This window comes from Vidua chalybeata, chromosome 2 (genome assembly GCF_026979565.1).
Source record: "Vidua chalybeata isolate OUT-0048 chromosome 2, bVidCha1 merged haplotype, whole genome shotgun sequence".
NCBI classification, from domain to species: Eukaryota; Metazoa; Chordata; class Aves; order Passeriformes; family Viduidae; genus Vidua; species Vidua chalybeata.
Genome location: NC_071531.1, coordinates 38139754 through 38164291, shown reverse-complemented (window position 1 = coordinate 38164291; position 24538 = coordinate 38139754). Strand labels below are relative to the sequence as shown.

Sequence of the window (24538 nt, the reverse complement as noted above, 5' to 3'; positions counted from 1 at the left end):
TTGTACATTTGAAGTTATAGTTTGTAGTCCCCTTGAAAGTGTTCTGAATACCTGTCAGCAACAGTCTGCTCAGGGAAAAAGGAAGATGAACAGATGGCAGCCTTTAAAGTTGTGGATTAAAGATAAATTTAGTGCTAAAAGGGAATTACTATTGTTTAAAATGCAAAGCTTTCTCTTTATTCTTCTCTAGATTGAGACTTCAGGCAGTACAATTTCTGACAATCACATTGTTCTTAAAAGCTCTCCTTTCTGTAATCTAAAGGGTTTTAATTTATTAATATTTTTTTTACGGCAGCATTATAAATACATTTCAAAAACTATCACACAGCTAAAACACATAGCATTAAGCATGGACTTCAAAGTTCAAGGACTGTCAGAAATAAATATTTATTGATTTGCCTGACGATATTACTTCCCTTTTCACTAGATCCATCAAAGTAAGTCAAACGCATGGGGTGAGCAGGACTGTAAACATTCACAGGACTGAAGCCAACAGATCATGCAATGCAGGGTTTTTATGATTTGCTTTGCTTGAGAAAATATTTTAACACACTTGCAATATGAAATATACTATAAAGGGTGGCAAAACTACTAAAAAATAGATTCAGTATGTAAGAGCTGCATATGGGGCTTTTAGATTTTTTTACGTTCTAATTCTACTTGCTTGTATTTTAGGGTAAAATTGTGTCATAAAGAAGGTAGTATACTATGGGTAGACAGTTGAACTTCTCAACTTCAATATATCTTACTAAAATATGACAAGAGTCTCGTGTTTTAACAGTCCATTGGACAATATTTGGGTATAGCCTGTATATCTTCAGGGACTAATAATGTATGTTTACAAAGATGCCAGAGCAGATTATGTCCAGTCTCTTCTTTTGATTTTCGATAAAGTTTTATCCTCCAGTGAAGTGGGTACTTGACTGAAAACAGGCCCCAAACTAGATTTTAAAGGTTCTTTTTTCATAGATAAGGCCAGCAGAACAAAGTGAAATGCTTGATGCTTTTTTTTTTTTTTTTTTTTTTTTCAGGAATATAACTAGCAGAACTAGTTATGTTAGCAGAAATGCTGTGAATTGTAGCCTTGAGTTCACTATGTAAAATGTAGGACACCTACTTAAACTCATAGGAAAGGCAGCCTCTGAGTCAGAATTTTAACTAAATCTTAAAATGTTTTCTGGAACAGTATAATCTTTAGTATATTAGATATTTGATATGAAATTAAAACAAGAGTTTTTTCATTCTGAGAAAGATACTGAGGGCTTTAATCTCCAATACAAGCTTCAAAACCAGTGAAAGCTTCTTCTTTCAGCTGCCTGCTTCAAAAATTCATGTGTGTGTAGACTAGGACACCTATAACTTACCATCTTTTGTGGTGAAAGTTTGTTTCTTTAAAAGCTTTCCATCCCAGGGATGTATCAGGCAAACAGCAATTTCCCAGGACAGCCAGAGGGATCCGAAACTTTTCTGCAGCATAAAGAAGTGCAGTGGCCATATCTGCCAAAGTTGATTCATTTGGAGAGACTGTCCTTCCTCTTAGCTTTGTTTTAAAGCAATTCAAAAATTTCCCACTGCTGAGATGAAGTATTGGACTGTGTTTTAATAAGGCATTAGGAAATGGCTAACTAATAATACTTTAATGTGCAGTCACTCGTGCTGGTGTAGGTTGGCAGCCTGCAGTGTTGCACGGTGCTGTGACGTGAGCAGGTGACCTCAGGGTAAGGAGGGAAAGGACGGACCTGGGGAGGCAGGCGCCAGGGAGGTGCTCCAGCAGTCAGGCAGGGATGCTGTAGCTGGGGAGCGCTGGTCCTGTCTCCTGGTCGGTACAAGTTTCACAAATTATCCCAAGCCGCCGTCTGTCAAAGGACAGGGGGATACACATACCTCAAATATTTACGGTGCCTCTACTTTGAGAATGAGACAGTTCGTTCACATCTGTGAACGGGCCACTTTTAAAACATCAAAATAAACCATCTGGCTGCGCAACTGTTTCTAATTACTTCCCTGCCTAGACTGTAAACTTCGGGGTTTGGCACCAGCCTCCTTCCCAGAGTGCTGCCCAAATCCCGCTCCCAGGCAGCTAATCAGAGCCACTGCAGCACGGGGGGAGCAGCGCTGGAGCCGGGCTTGTCCAGCGCGCAGCTCTCCGCGTGCCTGGCGGGTCTGTCCGCCCGTCTGTCCGCCCGTCTGCAGGAGCGCCCCAGGTGCGGCTCAGCACAGCTCGCACCATGTTCGCACCGGGGCTGCTGGGGCTGCTGCTGCTGCTGCTGCTGCTGGGCCCCGCGCTGCCGGCCGGGTCCCCGGCCCTGCGGTAAGTGCGGCTCTCAAGTCTCACGGGGGGGTGCGACTGATTTTCAGGTGCCAGGAGTGTGGAGGCTGGGGTTGCGGAGGGAGCGGCGGAGCAGTTAGTTGGCTCTTCCTCTGCCTCCTTAGAGGTGACACTGAGGGAAGCGCTCTGGGTCACTGGGAACCTCAGGAGGTAGCGCCATGTGCAGACTGCAGAGTTATTTGCAACAATGCATTTGATGCCCAAAATGCACACTCTGAAAGCAGTGAAGGGGGAAGAGTTGGCTAGTGATGACTCTTGACACCCAAACCTCCAGATTCTGCTGCTTGAGTGGAACAGGCACCTAACCACAGAACCCTGATTATTGCTGCACTTTGGTGCAGTGGCACAGTGAGGTGCACTGCCCTTCACTCTCCACCTCCACCACAGCCAGCACACACTGGCTTCTAGGGCCAGCAGCTCCTTTGCTCCAGAGCCTTGCAAAATCTGCTATTTGAGAAGGGCAGGTTCTATTAATCTACATCTTCAGTATTCCTTAGCATTGTGGAGACCTGTTTTTGGCCTGAGCAGTCCTTTGTTCTTTCTTCCTATGATTCAGCTCCTGATGAGACAAAGTGTGATTTTCCTTGAGTATGTCCTGAAAGTCCTGATCTCCACGTGCTCTGGTGCATGGTACAATTGCATGGTAGAACTGCAAATCTGCAGATCTAGAACTGGATTCTGCTGCCTTTACCAAAACCACAGTCACAACCTACAATGTTGTGTGGAAAGCCATGATTACTTTGGTTTCCTTTTCCATTGGAAGCACGGATCATATATGTCAGACAACCAGAAGGATTACTTTGGCAAACGTATTTTATTAGAATCAACCTTAAGTGTGCTGTATGATATATATTCCTGTTATGCTACCCAGGTGTTTGGATGTATATGGTGTCTCTAAACTTTTTGAAATAATTAAGATCAAAATGTTTCATGATGGATAATCAAACTATAAGTGTCTGTGCATATACACCAGATATGTCTGATAGGAAAGTAGATGAGGCCAATATAGTTAAACAGGTAAGTAAAATAAAGAATAAGCATTCTTGTGGGTAGCAATGAGGTTTCTGACGAAAACGAAGAAAATGGGTGATTTGAGGCAAGTAATAATTTGCAACTGCAGCTGAAGAGGTGGTAAGAACAATATTCTGGGTATTGGCTGACGCCAATGACAGGGTGGTTTCAAATGAGCCAAGCTCTCATCAGCTCTGAGCTGCAGCCCCTGGCTTTGACCGCCGCTTATTCTGTTGGCTGTCCCCCACAGGAGCGCTTTGGGTATTCCTGCTTCCTGCCGGCTGTCCCGGGCTGAGTCGGAGCTCAGGTGCCGCGTCCCAGGGGGAAAGCTGTGCAGTGACAGAGGCAGGTGTGAGTGTGGAGTCTGCATCTGCCAAGTGACTGAGTCTGGCAAATACTACGGTCCGCTCTGCGAGTGCCACGACTGGGTGTGCGAGACCTATGACGGGAAAATCTGCGCAGGTAAGAAAGCCCTGGATGACAGAAGCTTAGAAAATTAGGAATATATATTAAAACCAGGAACACAGCACACTGATACAGTAGAGACATGATTATATATGGATCCCTGAAACATGACTCTAAATGGAATTGTGGGCACGTCCAAGGATTTTGCCAGATTAAGGGATGCAAGTTACAGGCACTGTGTCTGCCATAAAATGGGACTTAGCTCAGAGCAAGATTCATCTGCATCAGGGGCAAAAGGACAAGTTGCTTTGGGTTGGAGGCTCTGCAAACTGTGTTTTAAGTCTAATATAGTATGTTATATTGATCACATTTTTATCTATTTTTTCATTTGAATTGCTTGCCTAATGATGGCTTATGGTATCTACCCTAGCTATGGTATCTACCCTGGAAACAATCAATTTTGTCCCATGATTATTATTTTTTTCTTCTCCAGCTATAAGAAAAAAGACTTACTGTAAGATGTACCACACTCATATTTACTATATAAACATGAAAACTCTGTTTTTCTCTAAGTAATGATAATACTTTCCAAATAATGACTTAAACCAATGTAATTGTATTGTGATTTTAGGGATTTCCCCACTGACACTGTATTCTTTAATAACACATTTCTGGGACAAAATTTAGTTCCTGCCAGTTGTTGGAACATGTTGCTTGGTTTACATCTAAACATTATCATCACTCTTTCATCTTTCCAGCTGCCTTTACTTAAGTTTCTGGGTTATTTTGGTCAGATTTTTTTAATTTTTTTTTTAAAGTAGCTTAGAATAGGATTTTAGAAAAAAGCAGGGAGAAGAAATGCCCTCACATTCCTAAGGGGATTCAGCCTGGAGCTTGATGAAAGGGGCCAGAAGGGTACTTCGTTTCTAATATCCCTGTTTCAACAGCTTTACCAGATTCACAGAAACGTGTCATCTTTTCAGGCCAAAACCTGCAATTAGGTCAATGGGAATGTTACAGAAATTCTTCTAGTAAGAGGACAATACAAATGAATTCCAGCAGTTGGTTTGGCAAATTTTGTAGGAAAAAAGACCAAACTTACTTTAGCAACAATTTATCCAGGAAGTCCAGTAATAACATGAAAAGACCAAGAATGGGATTAGGAGAAAAAGGTTTATATTTGGCACCTGCGGCTTTAGAGTTCTGTAGAGAAACTGATTTATAGACTCTGCAGTAAGCAGTGTTAAATCCCCCTACATCAGAAATGTCATAGTATTTCACTGCTTTGCTGTCTCAAACATGATTTTTTTGATTAGTAGTGTTATTTCAAAGTGCTTGCTGTTGTTGCTGGGTTAATTGCATAAAGGGAAACTGAAAGTACCTTCAATTTTAATATTCTACTGTAAATTCCACCATCATGTTCCTGCTAATATCATGACCAGTGGCTGCAAGTTTTGTAAGGGCTTTGGTGGTAAAGTGTGCTCACAGAATAAACAGAGCCAAGAGATCTTTTAACAATATTTAGCTTTTGGGTAGCACTTCATGCAGCAGTTCAAAGATGTGAATGCTAAGTGATTAAATGTTCTTTGGAAAAAATTTTTCTGTACTTGTCACTTTGTCACTCCTAGCTGGAGTATTGAAGCTGTGTTACCATGTTACCACTGAGATGTGAAATAATTTGAATTCTCTCTTCTGAAAAAAAAAAAAAAAGGTAGTAAAAAATTCAGTACAAAGTCCTGGGGAGGGAAACTACTGTGAAGGGTGCAGGAGTTTAGCTATTTGTTTGGGCTTATCAACAATTGTGCTAAAAATCCAGCTGACTTTGTTGCAGTCCAGGGCTGCCCAGCACTGCAGGAGAACAGCCCCAGGTAACTCTTTCGGAGCTGGGATCCAGTTGGTGAAACACCTCCTTTCAGACTGTACTTGTTGCTCTCTTCATTTTTCCCCCATGTTTTTAGCCAGTGAAATTGTGTGTATGTGAGAGGAAGGGAGCATAGAAAAGAAGGTCAGATCTAGGATAACTGGTGGGAGACTGGAACTTATGTTGTATGAATAATATTTTTCCTTACCCAGCTATTCAGTGAACTGCATCCAGTGATGTTTCTTAACATTACATCACCCGACCAATATCCAGTGTATGACATATTTCTTTCTTTGCATTTTTGGGCCATTTTTTGACTTAATGATGAAGTTGTGTTTCCTCCAAGTGAATAGTCATAATGTCTTAATGCAGTTTTATTTCTGTTCCCTGCTTTAATTTTCTTTTTCATATTTTTATTTTACGTTTGCTGTCCCTTTTAATTGCGGATCTCTCCTGACATAGGCAACAGCAGCAACTGCTGACTGGTACCACATGGAGAACTTCTAGACACTCTTTCAACATCTCTCTAGAAAGCCATGGTATTAGAGGCTAATGTGGTGTAAAAAAAGCTACTTTTCAAGCTGCCAGAGTGATTCCTTTTTCAAGTGATTGATGTCTGATCACCAGTGATATTCATGTTCAGAGATGGGCAGGCAGAGCTGTTTGAGTCACAAATGCCAAAGATATCTGTGTTTCCCTGCCAGTCAACTCAGACATAGCTCCACTTCCCTTGCCTGTCCCAAGGTAAACAAAAGATTTAGTTGCTCAATATGCAGCTCATTATCTTAAAGGCACTTTCTGTGTCAGATCCACTGTCTGGACCAGTTGTTGAACAATCGTATTCTGGAGAGAGAAGGCCTGAAGGTAAAGAAAATATCAGATATCCATCTGATTGATTTGCTTTTTCTAATAAACCTTTTATAAAAATGGAAAGAGATTATTCCATGAGTAATGAAGAGCAGATTTAAATGTTGCTGTCCTTTTACTTTCCCTTGAGACTGCTGTATTTTTCTCTCATTATGATTCCAGGTGCTTTAGAGGGCCTTCCAATAATTTTCTTGCCTTTTATCCCACTGGGATTGATAACAGGTAACAGGTGATCCCTCAAGGAGTCAGAAATAAAGAAGAGAGAAACCAAGTACTGCGTGTGGTCTGAGTCACTGAGTCTCCTGTCCTCCTCCTGGCCTTTTTATTTGCTTTATGTATCATGGGGTGTAGAGGAAATCAAGTAGATACTGTCCTGTCATTCTCTTTGCAATGTCAGGGACATCTTTATCTTTTGTGTCCGATCTTCAGGGGAATGAACAAAGAGGAGGAAGACTGAATCAAAGCAATCAGATCCCCAAAGGATTTATGCTTCATTCAGAACAGACAATATACTTGTTACTGTTTATTTGCAGATAGTTGTTCTGACCTCAGACAGTTGCATATTGCCTCAGGCTTTCTTAGCATAAGTGGAGCCCATATTGTGTGCCAGGGAAAGTGGAATACAGGACTAATTCCTGACACATCACTGCTTGATACCTATTTCTCTGTAGGGTTTTTGCAGTATAGTGGAAGATCAATTTTAGTGATTTTTTTTTTTGGTGGATTTTGTTTGGCTTTTTTGTTTGGTTGGTTTGTTGGTTTGTTTTTTTGGTTTTTTTTTTTTTTTTAATTTTTTTTACTGTGTTTGTGGTTAATGAAGATAGAAAAACTAAACTAAGCATAAACTTCCTTGGCCAACTGAAGTGGGAACACTTTAGATGTTCTTAGAGAATGCACCACAAGAACTGCCAGCTGGGACATATATGATTGCACTGCTTGTAGTTGGTGAGATCAAAAGACACACACAATTTGGTGACAACATAGGCAGCAACATATGAAGAAGATTTGTCTTTGCTCAGAACTGTATTCGTTATCTTTGTTTTTATAATAATTATTAAGTTTTTATAAACCTTTTTTTTTCCAAACTGAAGTACCTTTTACACCTACTGAAAAATGGTGGCACAGTCTGATTTTCCAAAGCAGTTGCTGTAGAATTTGCTGCTTTTCACGCAAATGAAAGATTTTTTTCTGTTTCTTTCTCCAAAGCTGTAGTTGGTGTGGGTGCTGTACCTATTTTAAGACTAGTTCAGCAATATAATACCAGTGTTAGTTGTAGGTTTTTGCAGCCAGAGGTGTTACCATACATAACATGAAGGACAAAAGGATTTAAATGCCATTATTTCCTGATTTGTAAGGTTTTAAACTATGTAGAGAACACAAGTGAAACATTAAATTGACAAGGGGTAGATGCAGAAATAACAAGATAAATCCATTTTAAATTATTAATGTGATACGTAGCTATGCATCCATGGGAGTTTATTGGATGTATGATACTATATACCAGTTTGAGAGAGTTAGGAATTTGAAGATGGAATTTGGAGAACATTTTGGGATGAGGACTGCTCTTTGCACAAAAGCTGAATAGTGTTTTTAGGCAGAGCTGTCGAAGTTGAGCTAGAAAGGCTCTAACAAATGTGCTTCTGTATTCATATTGAAGGGAGGTCTGACACGCTGATTGTTCATTGAGCAGCATTTCTTGCTAAAAGTGTGAAGAAAAATCAGCCTGTGACCTGCATTGTTTGCCATTCGATCCAAAGTGAAATTCAAAGCCCTGGATTTTGAGAACAGGTATAGGCCTCTTCTCTGTCAAAGGCTATGTTTGCAACGTTTCAGCTGTGGCACATCTGGCCACTGGGGACAAAGCCTCCTTAAAGACCAAGTTAAAAATAGGGCAGGAGGCTACTGATGAAAATGGAGGTTGCAGTTCTGCTTTGACCTAGTTTGCTTTAGTCCAGACTTCAGAACTTGGCATTTTGTGACATTTCCTCTCAGAGCAGGGGTGTGTAGGTGTGATAATAGCATCCATATTCATCTCAAAACAGGTTCCTCAGGTTCTAGTAGAAGTGAAATCGTGATAGCATAGACCTCATTACAGGTTCATTTCCTTGCTAAGTGTTCGAGGTCCCAGCAGACATAAAAAGCACAAGCTAAAGCCTGTATTATTCTCAACTTTGTGCTGTTGGTACCTGATCTAGGTAAAATCAAGCAGCCTCTGATACATCGACAATTGCTGTTGTTCCAAATGCAGTGTGTGGGTTCATAGCAATGTTGAGTGAGGCAGGAGGAAGCTTAGACACAAAAACTGCAGGGGGGATTAATAGAAGGGAAGCATCTTAAAAGTAACTTACTAAATTTTATGTATCCAGTTGCTTAGCCCTCATTTTGAGCACCTTTATTTGTTGATGCTACCAATGGAAAATAGGTGTTAGTTTAAAAAGTAAAAGTGAGTGTGTTGGGCATGTGGAAGTGAAAGACTTTCACAGCACCTAGCAGAGACGGAATATAGCCCCTCAGACTGTCACCAACATCAAAACAAGGTGGGGAGCAGCATCTCCTTCACCTTTTGTCTTTCTGTAGTCTGGGGTGACATGCTTATCCATTGCAGATAAAAAAAAACAAAAAAACAACTTTGTGCGACTTTTGTCAATGCAAATAAGTGTTCTGAAGTGTGTTTGAAATTTTATGCTACTCACAGGCTGATAATGAACTGAAATATGTTTGTATGTATTTGAAATGAAAATAGAAAGCTCTTTATGAATAGTAAGCTCTTTATGAAGAAATGGCTTACACAGACTGTGTCCTTCTATTAACATTTGTGTTTCAGTATCATTATTATGAAAAAGATATGGTGAATAGAAAGCAGATGGTGTAATTAATGTTACAGAAGTGTTTATTCAATTTTTTTACCTGCTTTATCAGTGGATAGGTTTCAGTATGTGTTCTTATGACAGCCTATTTTGGAAAATCTGACTGTTTTGGTATAATTTTCTATGCTTTTTAAAAGTTTTATTGTTGGTAGCTGGTCCTGTAGAGGATTTCAAACAATCATCACTGATGGCACTGCACTGTAGACCTTTCAGTTTTGGTGTTCCAAAGTAGTTTGTCTTGAAAAAGAACATGTCACTGATTCAAAAAGTTCCTATGAGCTTTTCTAGGAGGAAAGGATGCATTGCTAGAGCTGTTCAGGAAAAGGCAATTTATGCCTAAAAAGTTCTGGAGTTTGACTTTGGCCATGCAAAGAAGGACCCCATAGTATATATGTAGTACCAGAACTTATCAGTGTTTTAACTGGAGGGGTGTGGTGGTTGAGGCCATGTTATGGTCTGTTCATGGTGTACACAGTTGTACTGCTGGATTCAAATTTCCTTTGGAGATGGAAGGACTACGAAGGGAAAAAAAAAACTGTTCTTCTTTCAAACACTATTTTAAAAGGTTATTTAAAAGTTTCATTTGTGAAGGAGGAAGTAATTTTTGCAGACAGGGGTTTGTGTACATTTCATACATTGGGAGTGGGCTGGAACATCAACTTGAGCAGTTGCATGACCGTATTTTTTTATGTAGAAGAATAAGGATTCAAGAGCCTTTAATTGGAGTTGCACCTGTCCCCTTTCTTGAGAAAGCTGCTTTGCCCTTCTACCTGTCCAACTGAGTAGCATCAGTGATACAATCTGGGACACCTTCTTGTCAGTGACCTAAAGAGTGGCAGTCAGAGCTTTTGGAGTCATTTCTGGGTCATTTTTATGGGGAAAGTCACTGGGAGTGCTGGCACTGACACTGTCAGGAGTGAGCAGAGTACTAACTTTGTGATTTGGAAAACGTCACAGCTGAATGCTGTTGCCTTGGCAGCTCCATGCAGCAGCAGATGTTTTAACTAGAGCACCTGGTCACAGTGTTTTGTTCCTGGGGGCAATTCTGGGCTGGGTAGATTGTGAGTGGGCTGAGAGAGAATCCTCCCAAAGAGACTGCCAAAGTCTACCTTTCTCAGGCATGCTTTTTCCAGTTGTCTGCCTCCAGCAGGTCCTGTTCAGCCTTTTCAATGAGGTGGTGTCTGTAATTTTAAATATTGGGGATGTTAGCTTTTATGATCCAGAGTTAGAGGCTACTGAATGTAAAAATAGCTCATTTAAGTATTTTTCCTGGTTTGCATATATAATTTCCTATCTAATTAAAAAGCTGTATTAAAGTTATTTAAATCTTGGAGCTGTGTGGTTGACAGCTAAGAAATGCTGAATCTGTCTACCTTTCTTGAAGGGTCCTGTGCATTTGCACTATTATGCATCTTTTAATTTTATATTCATTATGGTTTTCTCCAGTGAATTGATGCAGCAACAACAGGAAAATGGTTGCTTCCTGGTATTTGAAATAGTTTAGTTTACAAACTTGGTAACATGTTGAAAGCAAGATAAAATGTTAATCATTTACCTTAGTCCATTCATTTGCCTGAAATGTTGGAAACACACATGACAGTTTGGTAATACAGCAGTGTCAGGTAACACTGGTTTCTTGGCATCCCATTTCTTTACTCCAAATGTTTTAAACAATATTTTCCAAAAGTAACTGGATACTTGTGAAACTCAGTACAAGCTCATTGAGTCTCAGAAGCCAAAAGCCCCTCTTCTTCAAAAAACCCTGTTCCTCTCTACTTCCTAAAACGTCCAGACTAATTTCTTGTCTATCCTTACCCATTTGGAGATTATTGGATACGAGTTGGTATAAAATTTGAATATCTTTTCAGCAGATGAAGATACAGGCATTTTTAAGAGATTAATAATTAATGGTATTCTGTGAACAAGAGCTAAATTTACATCATCCAAACCATTTCTATATCTGTATCTCATGTGAATAATGTGGTTCCTCCCAAAAATGCAAGCCCTGCTTCAGATGTGGGGAACATGCCTCATGTGTGGAACTGAACTGCGATGATCACAGCATCCAGCTCTCATATTCACCTTTCTTTGCAATTCTTGCAACAAATTACTAGAAGGTATGTGTTTTTCTCCTGATATTGAAGAGAGGGGAAGTTGAGGATATACCTCCTGATCATCTAAGGCTGATAATGAGACTCAGAAGAGAACCCAAGTGTCTGAGTCCTTCCTAGAGACTCTCAAACCACTAAGTCTCTATGAGGTGTAAGAATAAAATCTTTTAGTATTCAAACTATCAGTTAAGGCTGTGTCAAAACCCCATTTTCTGTTTTATGTTTTGGTTCTAAAAAACTATTTAGACTATTTCCTACAAAAAATAGTCATGTATTCTTTTTCCGAAGATTACCTTGCGTTAGGTGTGTAATAATTGTTGATTTCTATGTGTATTATCCAAGTGAGAGCAACTTGGTTTTATGAAAACACTCAGTGTATTTCCAGCTTAAAAGTGTTCCACATAAAAATAGGGAAGTGAATTTGTAGCAGGTCAATCCCACAGAGAACTGTAGGTGCAGTGATATGCCTGGCGGACTGTGTTCCAGACCACAGTCCTCAAAAGAGTGGTTTGTAAACTCATGCTTTGAAGGATTACTGGAGAAGTTCAGACCCCTTACTTCAGGAACAGGAAGGAACTGAAATGGAGAGGACAACCAATTTCATCTCATGAGCATACTTGCAGAAGAACCAAATCATGCTGGATGGTGGTGATGCCATAACGAAAAGTCATGTAAGAACATATTGCACTGTGGTTCTCCTGAATGCTTTTGCTGAATTGTGCCTTTTAATTACTATATACTTTATGAAAAAAAAAACACTTATGCTGTCTCATGGTACATATCACACTTTTACCCTAATTGTCATGACAGATTCAGTCCTGAATCTGGTTTTAAGTTGGAAAAAATAGTTTTTAAGCTGGAAAGAATAGTGGCAGTAAATAAATTGTACATGTGTAGTCTAACATACAGAGGTAAGGCTGAGACCTTCTGTTACAGAATCATGGGAGTGAGTATTACAAATTTATTTAGGTTTTTTTTTCTGGTGCCTTTATAGTCTGGTAGTTCTGTGGGAAGCAGACAACCAATAAGAAATTTATTTAAAATCAGAAAATGGTCTTGAAGCACTTAATTGCTGTTGTTGCACTGGTACTTCTAATGGCTGTCTTTTGAAATAATTTCATTTCATTCTCACTTCTATTTCAAGCCACAGCTAATCCTCATCAGAGACACAGGAAGTATAATGAAGCACAAGTCCCAGGCTGTGCTTAGGAAGAGATCAAGTTGCCAGCTATCACTGAAGGAAAATTGCCCATCACCTACATCCAGTTTCTCTGGATGGGAATGGAGAATGTAGGAGGTATTGCAGTGGGTACAACTGCTTTCCATTTATATGAGTGTGCCTGCAGTTGGAATTTGTGGAAATCCTTTGGTCCAGCAAACCCAGATAGAGTGAAGTTTTTTCTCTTTCTAGAACATTTTTATTTCTCATTCACAGGGCTTTAGGGCATCATCCTGTAATGAGAAGTACTGGGATATTTCTTACTGCCTTTTTTTTCCCCCCAAGGCCACTTAATTAAGCAAAGCCTAGGAGAGAAATGTTAGAGCATATCATTGGCATTGGTCATAAACAGAGAGATTTAAATGTGGCATAGATTTCTGTATCACAATAAAAAATAATTGTCTCTTCAAGATTTATAATGTTAAACTTCCTACAAGCTTTGTGTAGACATACAACAAAAAATTGATTGGAGATGGGATTGGCAAAATTACCAAACCCCACTAATGTACTTTGTTGAATTTAGGAGTGGATCCTGTCACTCATCTCTACTCTTCAGGTTAAAAATATGTTTTAATAAAAGCAGATGGTGTGGCTGATTTGTTTTTTTTTTTTTTTCCCCAAAGCTAAACAGAAGCCAATGTTTTCTGCTGACAAAAGTCTAATGAAATCAATAAAGTTATGCCAACAGAGAATTGGTCTCACAGCAATTCTGACCCTTATTTGGTCAAAATCTCTGGGTAATAGCAGACAAAATTACAACAGCAAAATACAGACCCTGTCATTTACCTGCAAGTGGTAATGGTAAAACAATAATGACAACAATGACATCTCCAAAGTTTTGAATGCTTTTAAGCTTTACAGCATTTTACATTATTTTCTGTTTTGTTTTTCTTCTGTGTATTGTGCTACTTTAAAGACTTATATGTTACTTAGTGGTAGTTTGACAGAACATTGACCAAATTATTTTTTCTCCAGAGTGTTAGAGTTTAATTTGGCAGGAATGAGAGTTATGTGAGAAAACATTCTGATAAATGAAAACCCATCTTTCAAAGATTTAGACTCGTATGTATAAATGAAGGAATTGTTTACACTGAGACATTTATCCCAAATTTTATTATCCCAAGTTTTATTAAATGGTCTGTTGGTTTGGAAAATCACAATAAAATTTAGATTTTGTAATTGGATGAGCAAGGCAAGACTCAACCCTCTCTCCTGTCAACCATTCTAAAGCTTTTGTATGTGACTTTTTGTAAATGAGGAAATTCCACTCTAAATGTGTCAACTGCTTTAAATGTATGTCTGGTACACTTACATACAGGTTAGAAAAGCTTTTACTTACAAATATTGTCCAGAAAATACAAGATTATTTTTCTGTAGGTGGTTTCAAAAGAGAATTTCCAAATTAAGTTCTTACTGGATAATATCTTAAAGGATAATATTTAAATAGTACAGTGACCACAGACTTCATTTTATTTCATGGATGCCTATCAAAGGAACTAAGAAGTTTTTAAAATAATCTTGTTCTTTCTGGAATGTCATGTATCCAGCTCTTTCAAAACAAGATCATAATTCCTCTGCCTTTCATAGGCTTCCAGTTCAATGCATTTTTGCATCTGAGGTGTTGTCTTGGCTTTTCCTCCATCTTTTTCTGCATGAGCCATGGTTACCACCCCTGATTGGTTATATCCCATTGCTAATTTGTTCTACTAATTCCATTCCCTCTTGACAGAGTAATTTCTTTTTGGGTGGTCTATAGATGGCTCAGTTCCTTGGCACTGCTCCTCACAATTGTCCTAATCCATTCCTCTGGCTTATCAAAGAACAGTTGCTTCCATGAGGACCTGGGTGGAAGTCAGATCCACCTTGGCTCTCTTTACACTCCCTGGTGGCTCCACCTCCAACTTATAACCTCTGCTCTTGTGTCCCAGGAATCTTAAAGGAGGCATGTCATCAAGAGGAGCTGAACTGCCTTGGGTATTCACAGACTTTGTAGAAGTTAACCACAGTTATGTGTAATCAAACAGTCTTTCTTAGCTCATGCTTTATTTGTGTAGCTTGTTCAGTTGTAGGGGAGCTTGTTGGGATATGAATCTAAACCACAGAAACTTTAAAATAGACATAAATCAAGTGTACACTCCTGTATTGTCATTTCTGCTTCCTTCACCCCTTTCTCATCCCTAAGAGAGGTGGCACAGCACGCTGAAATTTTACAGTTTGTTTTAGTTTCTCCAAACAATTTGTTCATTGTGCTTCTTATTCTGAAGAGATTGAATGGTTTTTGACCATAGTAAAAAGCTTGTCTTAGGCAGACTGTGGAATCTCTGTGGCTGGGGGTTTAAGAACAGGTTGGACAAGTCAGGAAGGATAAACATGCCCTTGTTTATGAGTCTAGACAAAGAAATGGACCAGATGATCTCTTCCAGAAGTCTCTTTGAGGCTGATTTTATTTGATGCTGCTGTGAAACCAATCTTCAGTTTGATGCTCTGCCTTAGTGAGGAGGATCTGTGGTAGTACAAACACAGTTTTTGTCATGCTATGATGTTTCTAAATGAAATAATTTATTGAAACTGATGCATAACCATTGATTTCATTCTATTAATACTAAAAACTTTCATTTTCTTCAGTGTTTATAATACTTTATAAAATGAGTGTGTTTCAAGTTTTTAAATGACCTTTTTTAAATGACCACTATGGAGTCTCTGAGTAGGAATGATTCTGAGAACAAGCTTACTTGTTTGAAGTTTGGGCATCTTTTCAATAGAAAACCATAAGTTACTGTTTCTAGATACAAGTGGTGGATGGACTTCTGTAACAAGCTCAATGTCATGGAAAACATGTTTTATCCAATCCTTGAAATTTGATGGAAAAATAAAAGTCAAAGCATTGAACAGAAACATTTATATTTTTTAATTTGCTTTGTTTTAACAAGTGGATTTTTAGTCAACTACTGACCTATGGAGTTTTGGCAAAGTGAAAGTGAATGGTTGCCCTGCAGTTTGACGTACACCAAAATAGACCATGTTAAAAAGTATATTCTGGAAGTTCTTAATTCTTGTTGGGTCCATTAAGCATCAAATAACATAATTCTTATTTAAACAGGAACCACATCTGTTCTGCATTTTTCACTGGAAGCAAATATGTAAAAATGTTTTGTCAGATAATGAAACAGGGGAAGCAAGTAGTAGTATATTGGGGCTTTTTTTAACTGCTGCCATGACAATGTGTATTCCCTATAATGTCTCAATGCAAAATTATACCTTTTTGAAAGTTAATTATTCTTGGACAGCAATGAAATGAGCCCTGTATTGATAGCTGAAAACATTATTTAGATTTATTACAAGTCAAAAGATGTTGCCATTGTTGAGGGACAACACTTCCATTCCTGATTTCTTTCATATCACTGGTCGTTGGGAAATTGCCCTTACTATTCCCATCTTCAGCTAAATCACTCATGTATACACAGGATAATTCTATATACACAGCACAGATCTGGATGAATATTTCTTCTTCCTTCTTTCATTCTCTCGATCTTCCTGCATTCCCTAGGCATATGGTATTCATCACACTTGTACACATTTGTAGGAAGGAAATGGGAATTCCACCCACAGAAAGTTTCCCCAGTCTTCTCCTTTTCTCCTGTATCCAATGAACATGAAAACATTACTGTCTAACTTCTCCTTTCGTCCAGTGTTCCCCACATCCCTTTGGAAAGCCTTTCCTGGGGCTGCGTTCTGGTCTGGCTGATACTGTGTCACTGTCACTGTCACTGTGTATTGATTCAGCTGTTGCTGCTGAGAAGCAATGAAATCAAAAAGTGCTGTAAGGGAAGCATCTGCATTTCTGGGCTGTGAATTCTATAAAACCAAATAACTTTGTGGTGCTTAAAATTTTTTGTTAGGTTAACCCCAGAAGAAAAGCAGTACTTTTAATGGGTGATGCTACTTCATCTTTGCTATGTGACAGAATTGTCACCTCACCAGTGCAGTGACGGAAGCTGATGTTGAGGAGTCCAATTGTCTTCACATAATGCACATTCCCACTGTACCCTCTTGATCTGTCTTTTCTCCCCATGTGAGTCACATAAGTGGTTTTAAATGTCTTTCAGTGAGTCATATAGTTTTGCTAATTTAGTCCCTGCTTTAATGTCACTGTATACAGAGTCACTTCCTTACCTAAAAGCTAAAATTTCATTTGGTCATCTACTTGACACCTTTATAATAAATACTTGCTTTCCTTAAGCAAACTTTTTTAGGTTTGTTTTTGTGGTCATAGGGGTGTCAAAACCTGAAGCTCTTGCTTCTATTCTGAACTGTCAGTTTGAATTTTTAAATCCTTTCTCAAAAATGGACCAGACTGAGCATTACATTGGCTACATACTTCCTAACACCTTCTGGCAAGCATCAGAAGCCAAGAGTTCTACTCTGCTGTGTCTTACTGCTTGGCTGAAAAAGAATCAAAATGCATGTAGAAAAATTTAATGTGGTGAAAGTGAGAAGAAAAGGATCAAAGCTGGAAACAAATGTAAAAACTTCATATACGATGGGCAGCTGGAATGTATGAAACCTCATGCAGTACAAAATGTTCCTCAGAACAGAAAAATGTAGGTCTGTTATAGCAGCAACAGTTTTTAAACAGTAACTTAATTTTGTGATGGTAACATTCACAAAATTACTAGCTCAATGGTTTCATTCTGCCTGCAAATGGAAGAGACAAATGCCTGAAGACATTGTGCATGTGGTATAGAAAAGAGAGGCTAAACTGACAGATGCCAAAAATTGATAGAGAAATACTAATGTCTTTCTAGGCAAACAGCTAGGCAGGGAAGTCCTGTTTTAGACATTTGGATAAACAAAATTTATTTCTAGAAGAAATGTAAGCGAGAGCCAAAAAAGATTATGTGTTTGACTGCTGTGTTGAAACATTTTATTGGCATTATATGTTTTGACATTAAAATATAATGAGCAAGGAAATAAGCATAGTTCAATATCTTCATTTCTTCCCCCAGTACTGGATTCTTCCAAGGCAGTGCTTTAATATTAAAAGCATTTTCATACTCCTTATATAATAGAAATGCAATTTAAATTAATTTTTTTTAATTCCCCACCCAAAATTCTGGAATGTGTCAAATAAGCATTTAAAAGTAATACTTGCACCATAGTTTTTGAAACTTATAAGTTTGAAAACTAAACCAGATGCAGTCCGAATGCAGTGAAGTGACTTGGTGAGCAGAGCACCACCATGTGAAAACTAAGAGTCTTTCTTCTGGTTTCTATAGAGACAAATCAGTGAAGTCAGACTTCACTGGATTTTTTTTGTTGTTTTGAGAAGCAAACCTTAAAAACAAAGATTTCTTGATTTTTAAATGGAATATAGGCATCTTTAATGGCTGTAAGGGCTGTCTGTTCTGCTGTTCTTCCATGCAGTTTTCTGTTGCTACAGTGTGTACATTGTGTACACTTTGACGTACCTGGCTTTCAAACAGTTCCAGAGGCAACACAGCAAGATTAGTTCTGTCAGGAGCTACTTGGTCTGCAAATGCATCTTGAAACCACTTGTTTTTTTCTTTTCAAGTTGTTGTTCTACTGATGCATAGAGATTTCAGTTAATCTTTTCTGCTAATTTCCAAACATGTAATAGCGGGATGTGCTACAGAAGGCTCTCTGAAGAGAGTGTATTGCATACCATTTCTATCAGTTCAGCTCTTGAATTGTGTTTTTTCTCCCAAATGTATTTCCACCTGTGTTTTAGTATGACTGAGAAATTTCATCACCTTTGTCGTTTTGCAAATAGTATAAGAATGCTCTCTGATTTACAGATCCTGGGGAATGAAAAGTGATGTAGAGCTGTAGAGTCTGCTGAATAGATTTGTGGGCCTGTAAATATTTTGAGCTAGTATTGCCACAAAATTTCAAGATGTATTTTTTGGTTTCTGAGTAGTGAGAATTGGTCCTCAAAATCTCATAAACAATTGTACAGTTGGTAAATGAGCAGGGAATTGACAGAAACACTGGTATTGGAACAAATTGTATAGAGGATGCCTAGAGGTAACTGTTCATCCTACAGGATGATCAGGAGGATTTCATTGGAGGATGAAACAGAGAATTTCATCATAGAGAATGAAATTAAGGGGAAGTAGATAGGAATCAATGAGATGTTAATACCTATTAAAAACAACAGTCATTTTGCTTCGTTGCTCTGCCTGCCTATAAAACTCCAGTTAATTTGCCTGCACTATTTATAGTGGTCAGAGTAAAATTAGCACATGCAGAAAGGAATTAGGTGCAAGTAGTGAAGGGTACATTGGTATTTGTTTTTCAGACAGCAGAAATGACAGGGTTAGGAATATTAAACTTCCGCAATATTACTATGAGCTGTGCTGAGATGGAATTTTCAGACTCTTCTTCTCACTGCTGTTGAGAGTAGCTGCCTTTGTGTCATGATTTTGATTGTGTCACACATTCAATGTTATGGGCAAACTAAACTTCACTATCAAAAGAAAAATTTTTGTGCTCCCTTCTAAAATTCAGATGTACAGATCCAGTTTTACTCCCCACCGGGAATCTATCACATATCAGAATTAATCACTCGGGGTTTTCTTGGTTTTGTTTTCTTTTGTTGTTTTGTTTGTTTGTTTTGCTTTTGTGTAAAATCCTGGTTCTGATGGTCAAGCAGAAATACTGGCAGGAGAAAAATGGAAAAAAGTATACATGAGTCAGAAACCCCTCTGAAGCAAATACCTTTTCTATATATCTTTTATTATAAATATACAATAATATATTTTTTCAGCACAAAGTAAGTCTTGTCTAGAGATCTTTTTTGCGATCTTTTTTTTTAGCAGCATTAGATAAATGGCGAAAACAGAAAGAATGGTTTGGTTGGTAGCCCATTTACCAGAATAGGATCAGAGAATGATTTAGGAAGAGATTTGTGGAGATTGGCCAGTCCATCCTCCTGCTGAAGGGGGGTTGTCTTCAGACTTACTCAGGGTTGTCATGCACATGAAGTCAAAGTATGTCTATGTGACAAGAAAAAAAAAATCAGAAGTACGGATTAACTTCTGTTGAAATAATGCTTAATTATCTGACTCATTTGTCAAAAATTAGGAACAGTTAAAAATAATTTTTGACATAAGGAGAGGTGGCTTATGAAACTAAATTGATTTATTTTGCCATTTTAAATGAAAAGTATAATAGTTTTATCCTGAGAGGTATTTGGTGGTTTGTTTTGTTTTGTTTTGTTTTGGTTTTTTTGTTGTTTGTTTGTTTGTTTGTTTGTTTGTTTTCAATAAAGTTCTCTAATTTACATCAGGAAAAAAGCAAGCACAGAAAAGGAAAAACTACTGTGGATTATCTTTTAAGGAAAATCTGTTAATTAAGGTAGTTCTGCCTACCTCATTAGCACACAATCAGTCCATCTGCCCCAGGTTACTTTGTGTTTCTCATAGTTCTTTGACCTCTCAGGCTACTAGGAGACTTGGCTTTTGCTATTGCATATATGCTAACTGCAGTGATTGTTTCCAGGTTTCTCTGTGGAGTGTGTGATGCACATTTGGGCATTTCCTGTTAGAAGATGAGTGGTAGATGGTACATGGCACATGATAGAAAGCAGAGGGTTAAACTTGCTTACTAGTGCTAAGCAGTTTTGAATATCTTAAGAGTTCATAAAAGGAAAATACACTGAAGGAATGAACATGAAAATTTCATCATTCAAATAAAAAAAGAAATCAAACAAGAAAATTTGGGTTTATTGCTTGGGTCCAAATATGTCCCTGTTGGCAGAAGGTGAAGTCATAAAACTACTATCTGTGTCCCAAACTTCATGCCTAGTAAGATCATGCCTTTATCAAACTGGTTTGTCACTGGTCACAAAAGTCTTAATGACTCAAAGACTTACAGTTTCTGGGAGCTTCAGTCAAAGGCTTTTTCTTAGCACTTGATTACAGCCTAGCAAAGGCAGCTGCTTTGACACTGCTTAAAACATGATTAAGAATTGGAAGGTCTTGTCGCCTGAGATCAATTTGACTGTGGGATAGGTTTAGTTAACCTTGTGTCTCATCCTTCTTATTATAAAAGGGATATAATTACCATCCTTCCATAATAAAAACTATTTTGCATGGTGGTTGAAGACTTCCACAGAACTGTTTCATGTTTTAAAAAAATGCTCAATCTGGTCTTGTCTGTTAAGTCTGATTTCATGAATAAATCTGCCAGAAAAAAAAAAAAAGAAGTTAAATAAAAAACCACCTAGGTGACCCTTTGCTCTATTCATCCATCAGCAGGGAAGTAAACAGTTTGTCTCTGATTGCCCGTCTCACTTATCTATTACAGTCTGTTTGTTCTTCCTGCCCTGTAATTACTCCATTGGATCTGCTGAAATATCCTCTGATTCACATTCAAACTATTTTCAGAAACACCCTTTAATTCTGGCATGATATTTCACTGCTCAGTAAATATGAAGAGGTGCTCAAGATTTGCTTTATTAAAAAGTTCTGGATGGCACTGTGAACTTATTGCTGTGTGAGATTCCAGTTTGGCAGCAACTAAAAACTGATTTCCTGCCTGAACTGAATGCTGAGAGTTGGAGGCAGGAACAGTAGGTGGCACAAACTTGTTCCTCCCCAGTACTAAGAAACTAAGTCAAGGCAGTCCCCCTTCAGGGGGATGCTCTAGGTGGCTTCCCCAAGTGGGCCAGATGTTAAGACCATGAATAAATGAAGACCTCTTGCTGCAAGGAAGTTAGTGGAGGTGACCAAAAGGATGGGTGACTGCTGGGCTGCATCACACATGCTGAAATGAAGATGATGAACACACAAAGGCAGCCACCTTGGGGCATGGAACTTTTTTCCTTTTTTTTTCCTAGTTGCATTTACCTTCTTCTTTGTCTAATATTTCTGAGATGCAGTTCTAAACCTTGCTTTAGCATTATTGGATGTATACTGTAATTTACTATTGGAAATTGACAAGATGAAGCCAGGGATTTCTGTGTACAGGTTTTTGATGTAAAATAGAGTACTGAAAAGTTACAGGATAAAAGTGTAGCAAAACCCTTGCCAAGCCAAGTAGTTACATTTAGGATCTTCTCTTATCCTTACCCTAATGTCATTTCAAGAAAAGGTTTAAAAAAATGTCTACTTTATATATTAATCAGTTGAATAAAACAAAGATATATTTTTCCCAGCTTTGAAGAGGAAAGCAAAAACTCTGTAGTGCTAAAATATTCAGAAATCCACACTGCTTTTAATAACAAAAAGAAAAAAAAGAAAAATTACTGATATTAACTTCAGAAAAAACAGTAGATTGAGAAAGGCAACAACAGGCTTTACAAAATTATCGCTTCAGTCTCTTGAATGAAGGGTAATGAATTTATATGCAGATGTAAGATGCGTATAGCACTTTTGGAAAATGTGTCAGACTGAAAACTGTCAATAAACATTAACAACTTTTTAAAGGAAAATACTTAAAACTTAGGAGAAAGCTGGGCTTTACTCTTCTTTAAGTAACGTGTTTTGCTTTGATGCTACTTTGTTTTATTAAGTGCTGACACTTAGAGACCATTTTATTGTCCTCACAGCTGTCAGTCTATTCACATGAAGCATGCTTAAATTAAAATTCTGACTCTTGCAGTTATATTTCACACTTTTCCTGGAAAAAGATAATTTTCACCTTATTTGTTTGAAAGTTACTCTATTTATTGTGAACATACTTTGCATTATTACTGCTAGGGTAATGCAAGAAATTTCATATTATGCCATTTTTCACTGGATTATGCAAATAAAGACCAGAGAAAAGGTACCTAAGTTAGATACTCTAACTTTATAAGGATTATTTGTTGTTCCCTTTTTTTAAAAAAAATCTGCATTTATAATTCTTTTTACCTTGCTTTAATGCAAATTAAGCCCAAATTGGTTTTGTTGGTTAAACCTTTCTTCCGTTTACTACCTTGGCTGTTACTGTAGGCTGAAGTTAAAGGTAGTTGTGTTTAGAAATATTGCCCTAAAATAGCACTAAAATACTTTCCAGCCAATATGAGATACCAATAGAACTGAATAGAAAAAGTAAAATTGGTCAACAGTCTCATTTAAATATATGTAGCATACATATGTTTTATATATGCTACATATGTATGCTACATATGTTATGTAGCATATGAAAAAAATTTAATACAAAATCATTGGCAAGTATAAGAAAAATAAATTCATAGGTCAAACAGTACCTTGAGAGTGAAAGAAATTTTAACACTCCACTGTTTCCTTTTTCTCTCATCCACTTCTTTCCCTTAAATTAGAAGACATTACTTCTTACCAAATTTAGTCAGGACAAAGATGAAACATAACTATGGAGAGACTTATTACCTGCAAGTTTAAACAGCTTTGATGCGTTAAATTGTCTACTAACATTAAATCAAAATACTTGAAATAAAAATGAAGCAGATAAATAGTATACAAGGCTACAAATTTAGGCAGTTTAATTTATAAGTTGTTTAAAAAATCCCCCACAACACTTTTGATACCAAGAATTGTTCACAGGAAGGACGGGTAACACCTACTCCTATACTATTTTATATAGTTTACAAATAATGTATCTGTCCCACTAGTGCAGAATAATATATAATTAAATAGAATGCTACCACAGTGACTGCCACTTTGGGAAACAATTTGAAAATAACACATCTTTCAAGTATTAAAAGATGTGTTATTTTTTAATATGGTAGGTGAAAAACTCTTATTAAGAACACTAAGCAGTTCTTAGCACTGCTGAGTATTTTGGCAGAAAAACCAAATTTGTTCAATGAGTATTAATGTTCTGTACATGGAAAGAGTGACAAACTATCATAGGATGAATAAAAAATACCATTTCAACCCTTTATTATCAAGGGCCAAATTAAACAACTTTTTAGGAAAAAGCATTTTGAGATTAAAATTAAATAATTTAAAGTTTAAGTGTGAAAACTTGCACATCAGAATTATAAGGCAATGCTCAGTTTACACATTATTTTATTAGAACTAAAGATGATATATAATAGTAATGTAAAAAAATCCAAATCGAATGATCCAGGTGACCCATGAGGTGCTCTAAGTTTGGGATGAAATAACAGAAGGACTGTCTTGGGATTGGGTTAAGAAAGCATTAACAAATAAGAATATAATTTATAATTTTCAACCTGATTTTATGGATTTTTTAAAAAATTAATCTTTTTCAAATTAACTTGAATTCATTTTTTAAAGAAATTACAAGTTTTGTTGTTCAAAGTGGTTGTTTAGCTGGGGCACCTTAATTTTGTGTTGCATTTGTTTTGTTATTGAAAGGCTTCCAATTTAAATGAAAATTTTACCAACATTAATATTTACATTAAGGAGTCTCTGAAGCAGGCTTTTATTTTTTGAATGGATTCTCATTTTATTGATGTATTTCAAGTGAACTTCTACTAACAGTCACTAATCAATTTATTTCCTCAAAGGGACCTGATGATTTAAAAAGGCATTGGATATTGATTACAATTTACAAAACAGCGAGACTGGTGGAATGGTTGATAAAGATATTTTCTAACATTACTATTAGTACATAATTAGGGAAGTATTAAATAAAATTATAGGAATTCACAATTCAAAAAGAATGTGCAGTAAAGAGAGCCTGAGTAGAAGGACTAAGAATGATGCACATGGTGGGGGATAAAGAATGATTCCCTAGATAAACTCAGATTTGATTGAATTAACAAGATATGAGTTGTTTAACTTGTTAAAATGTATAAACAATTAATTAATACCTTTTCAAAGGTATTAATTTTAGAGAAGAGATGACCACAGATGCATGCTAAAGAAGTACATATGATGCTTTCACACAGCTCAAAAATGTAAGCTGCCCTTTGAA

The 24538-nt window shown here is 37.4% G+C and overlaps 1 protein-coding gene across 2 annotated transcripts in view; it reads left to right on the top strand.

The window, feature by feature from the left end:
- The first annotated feature begins 2134 nt into the window (after window positions 1-2134).
- The window catches only part of ITGBL1 (integrin subunit beta like 1), a 129297-nt gene continuing 106893 nt past the window's right edge, over window positions 2135-24538 (top strand). For both annotated transcript variants that reach the window (XM_053935761.1, XM_053935760.1), the window contains exons 1-2: window positions 2135-2311; window positions 3591-3802. In XM_053935761.1, coding sequence (XP_053791736.1) covers window positions 2229-2311; window positions 3591-3802 — 295 coding nt within the window. In that variant the 5' untranslated portion in view covers window positions 2135-2228. The remainder of the gene's footprint in view (window positions 2312-3590; window positions 3803-24538) is intronic.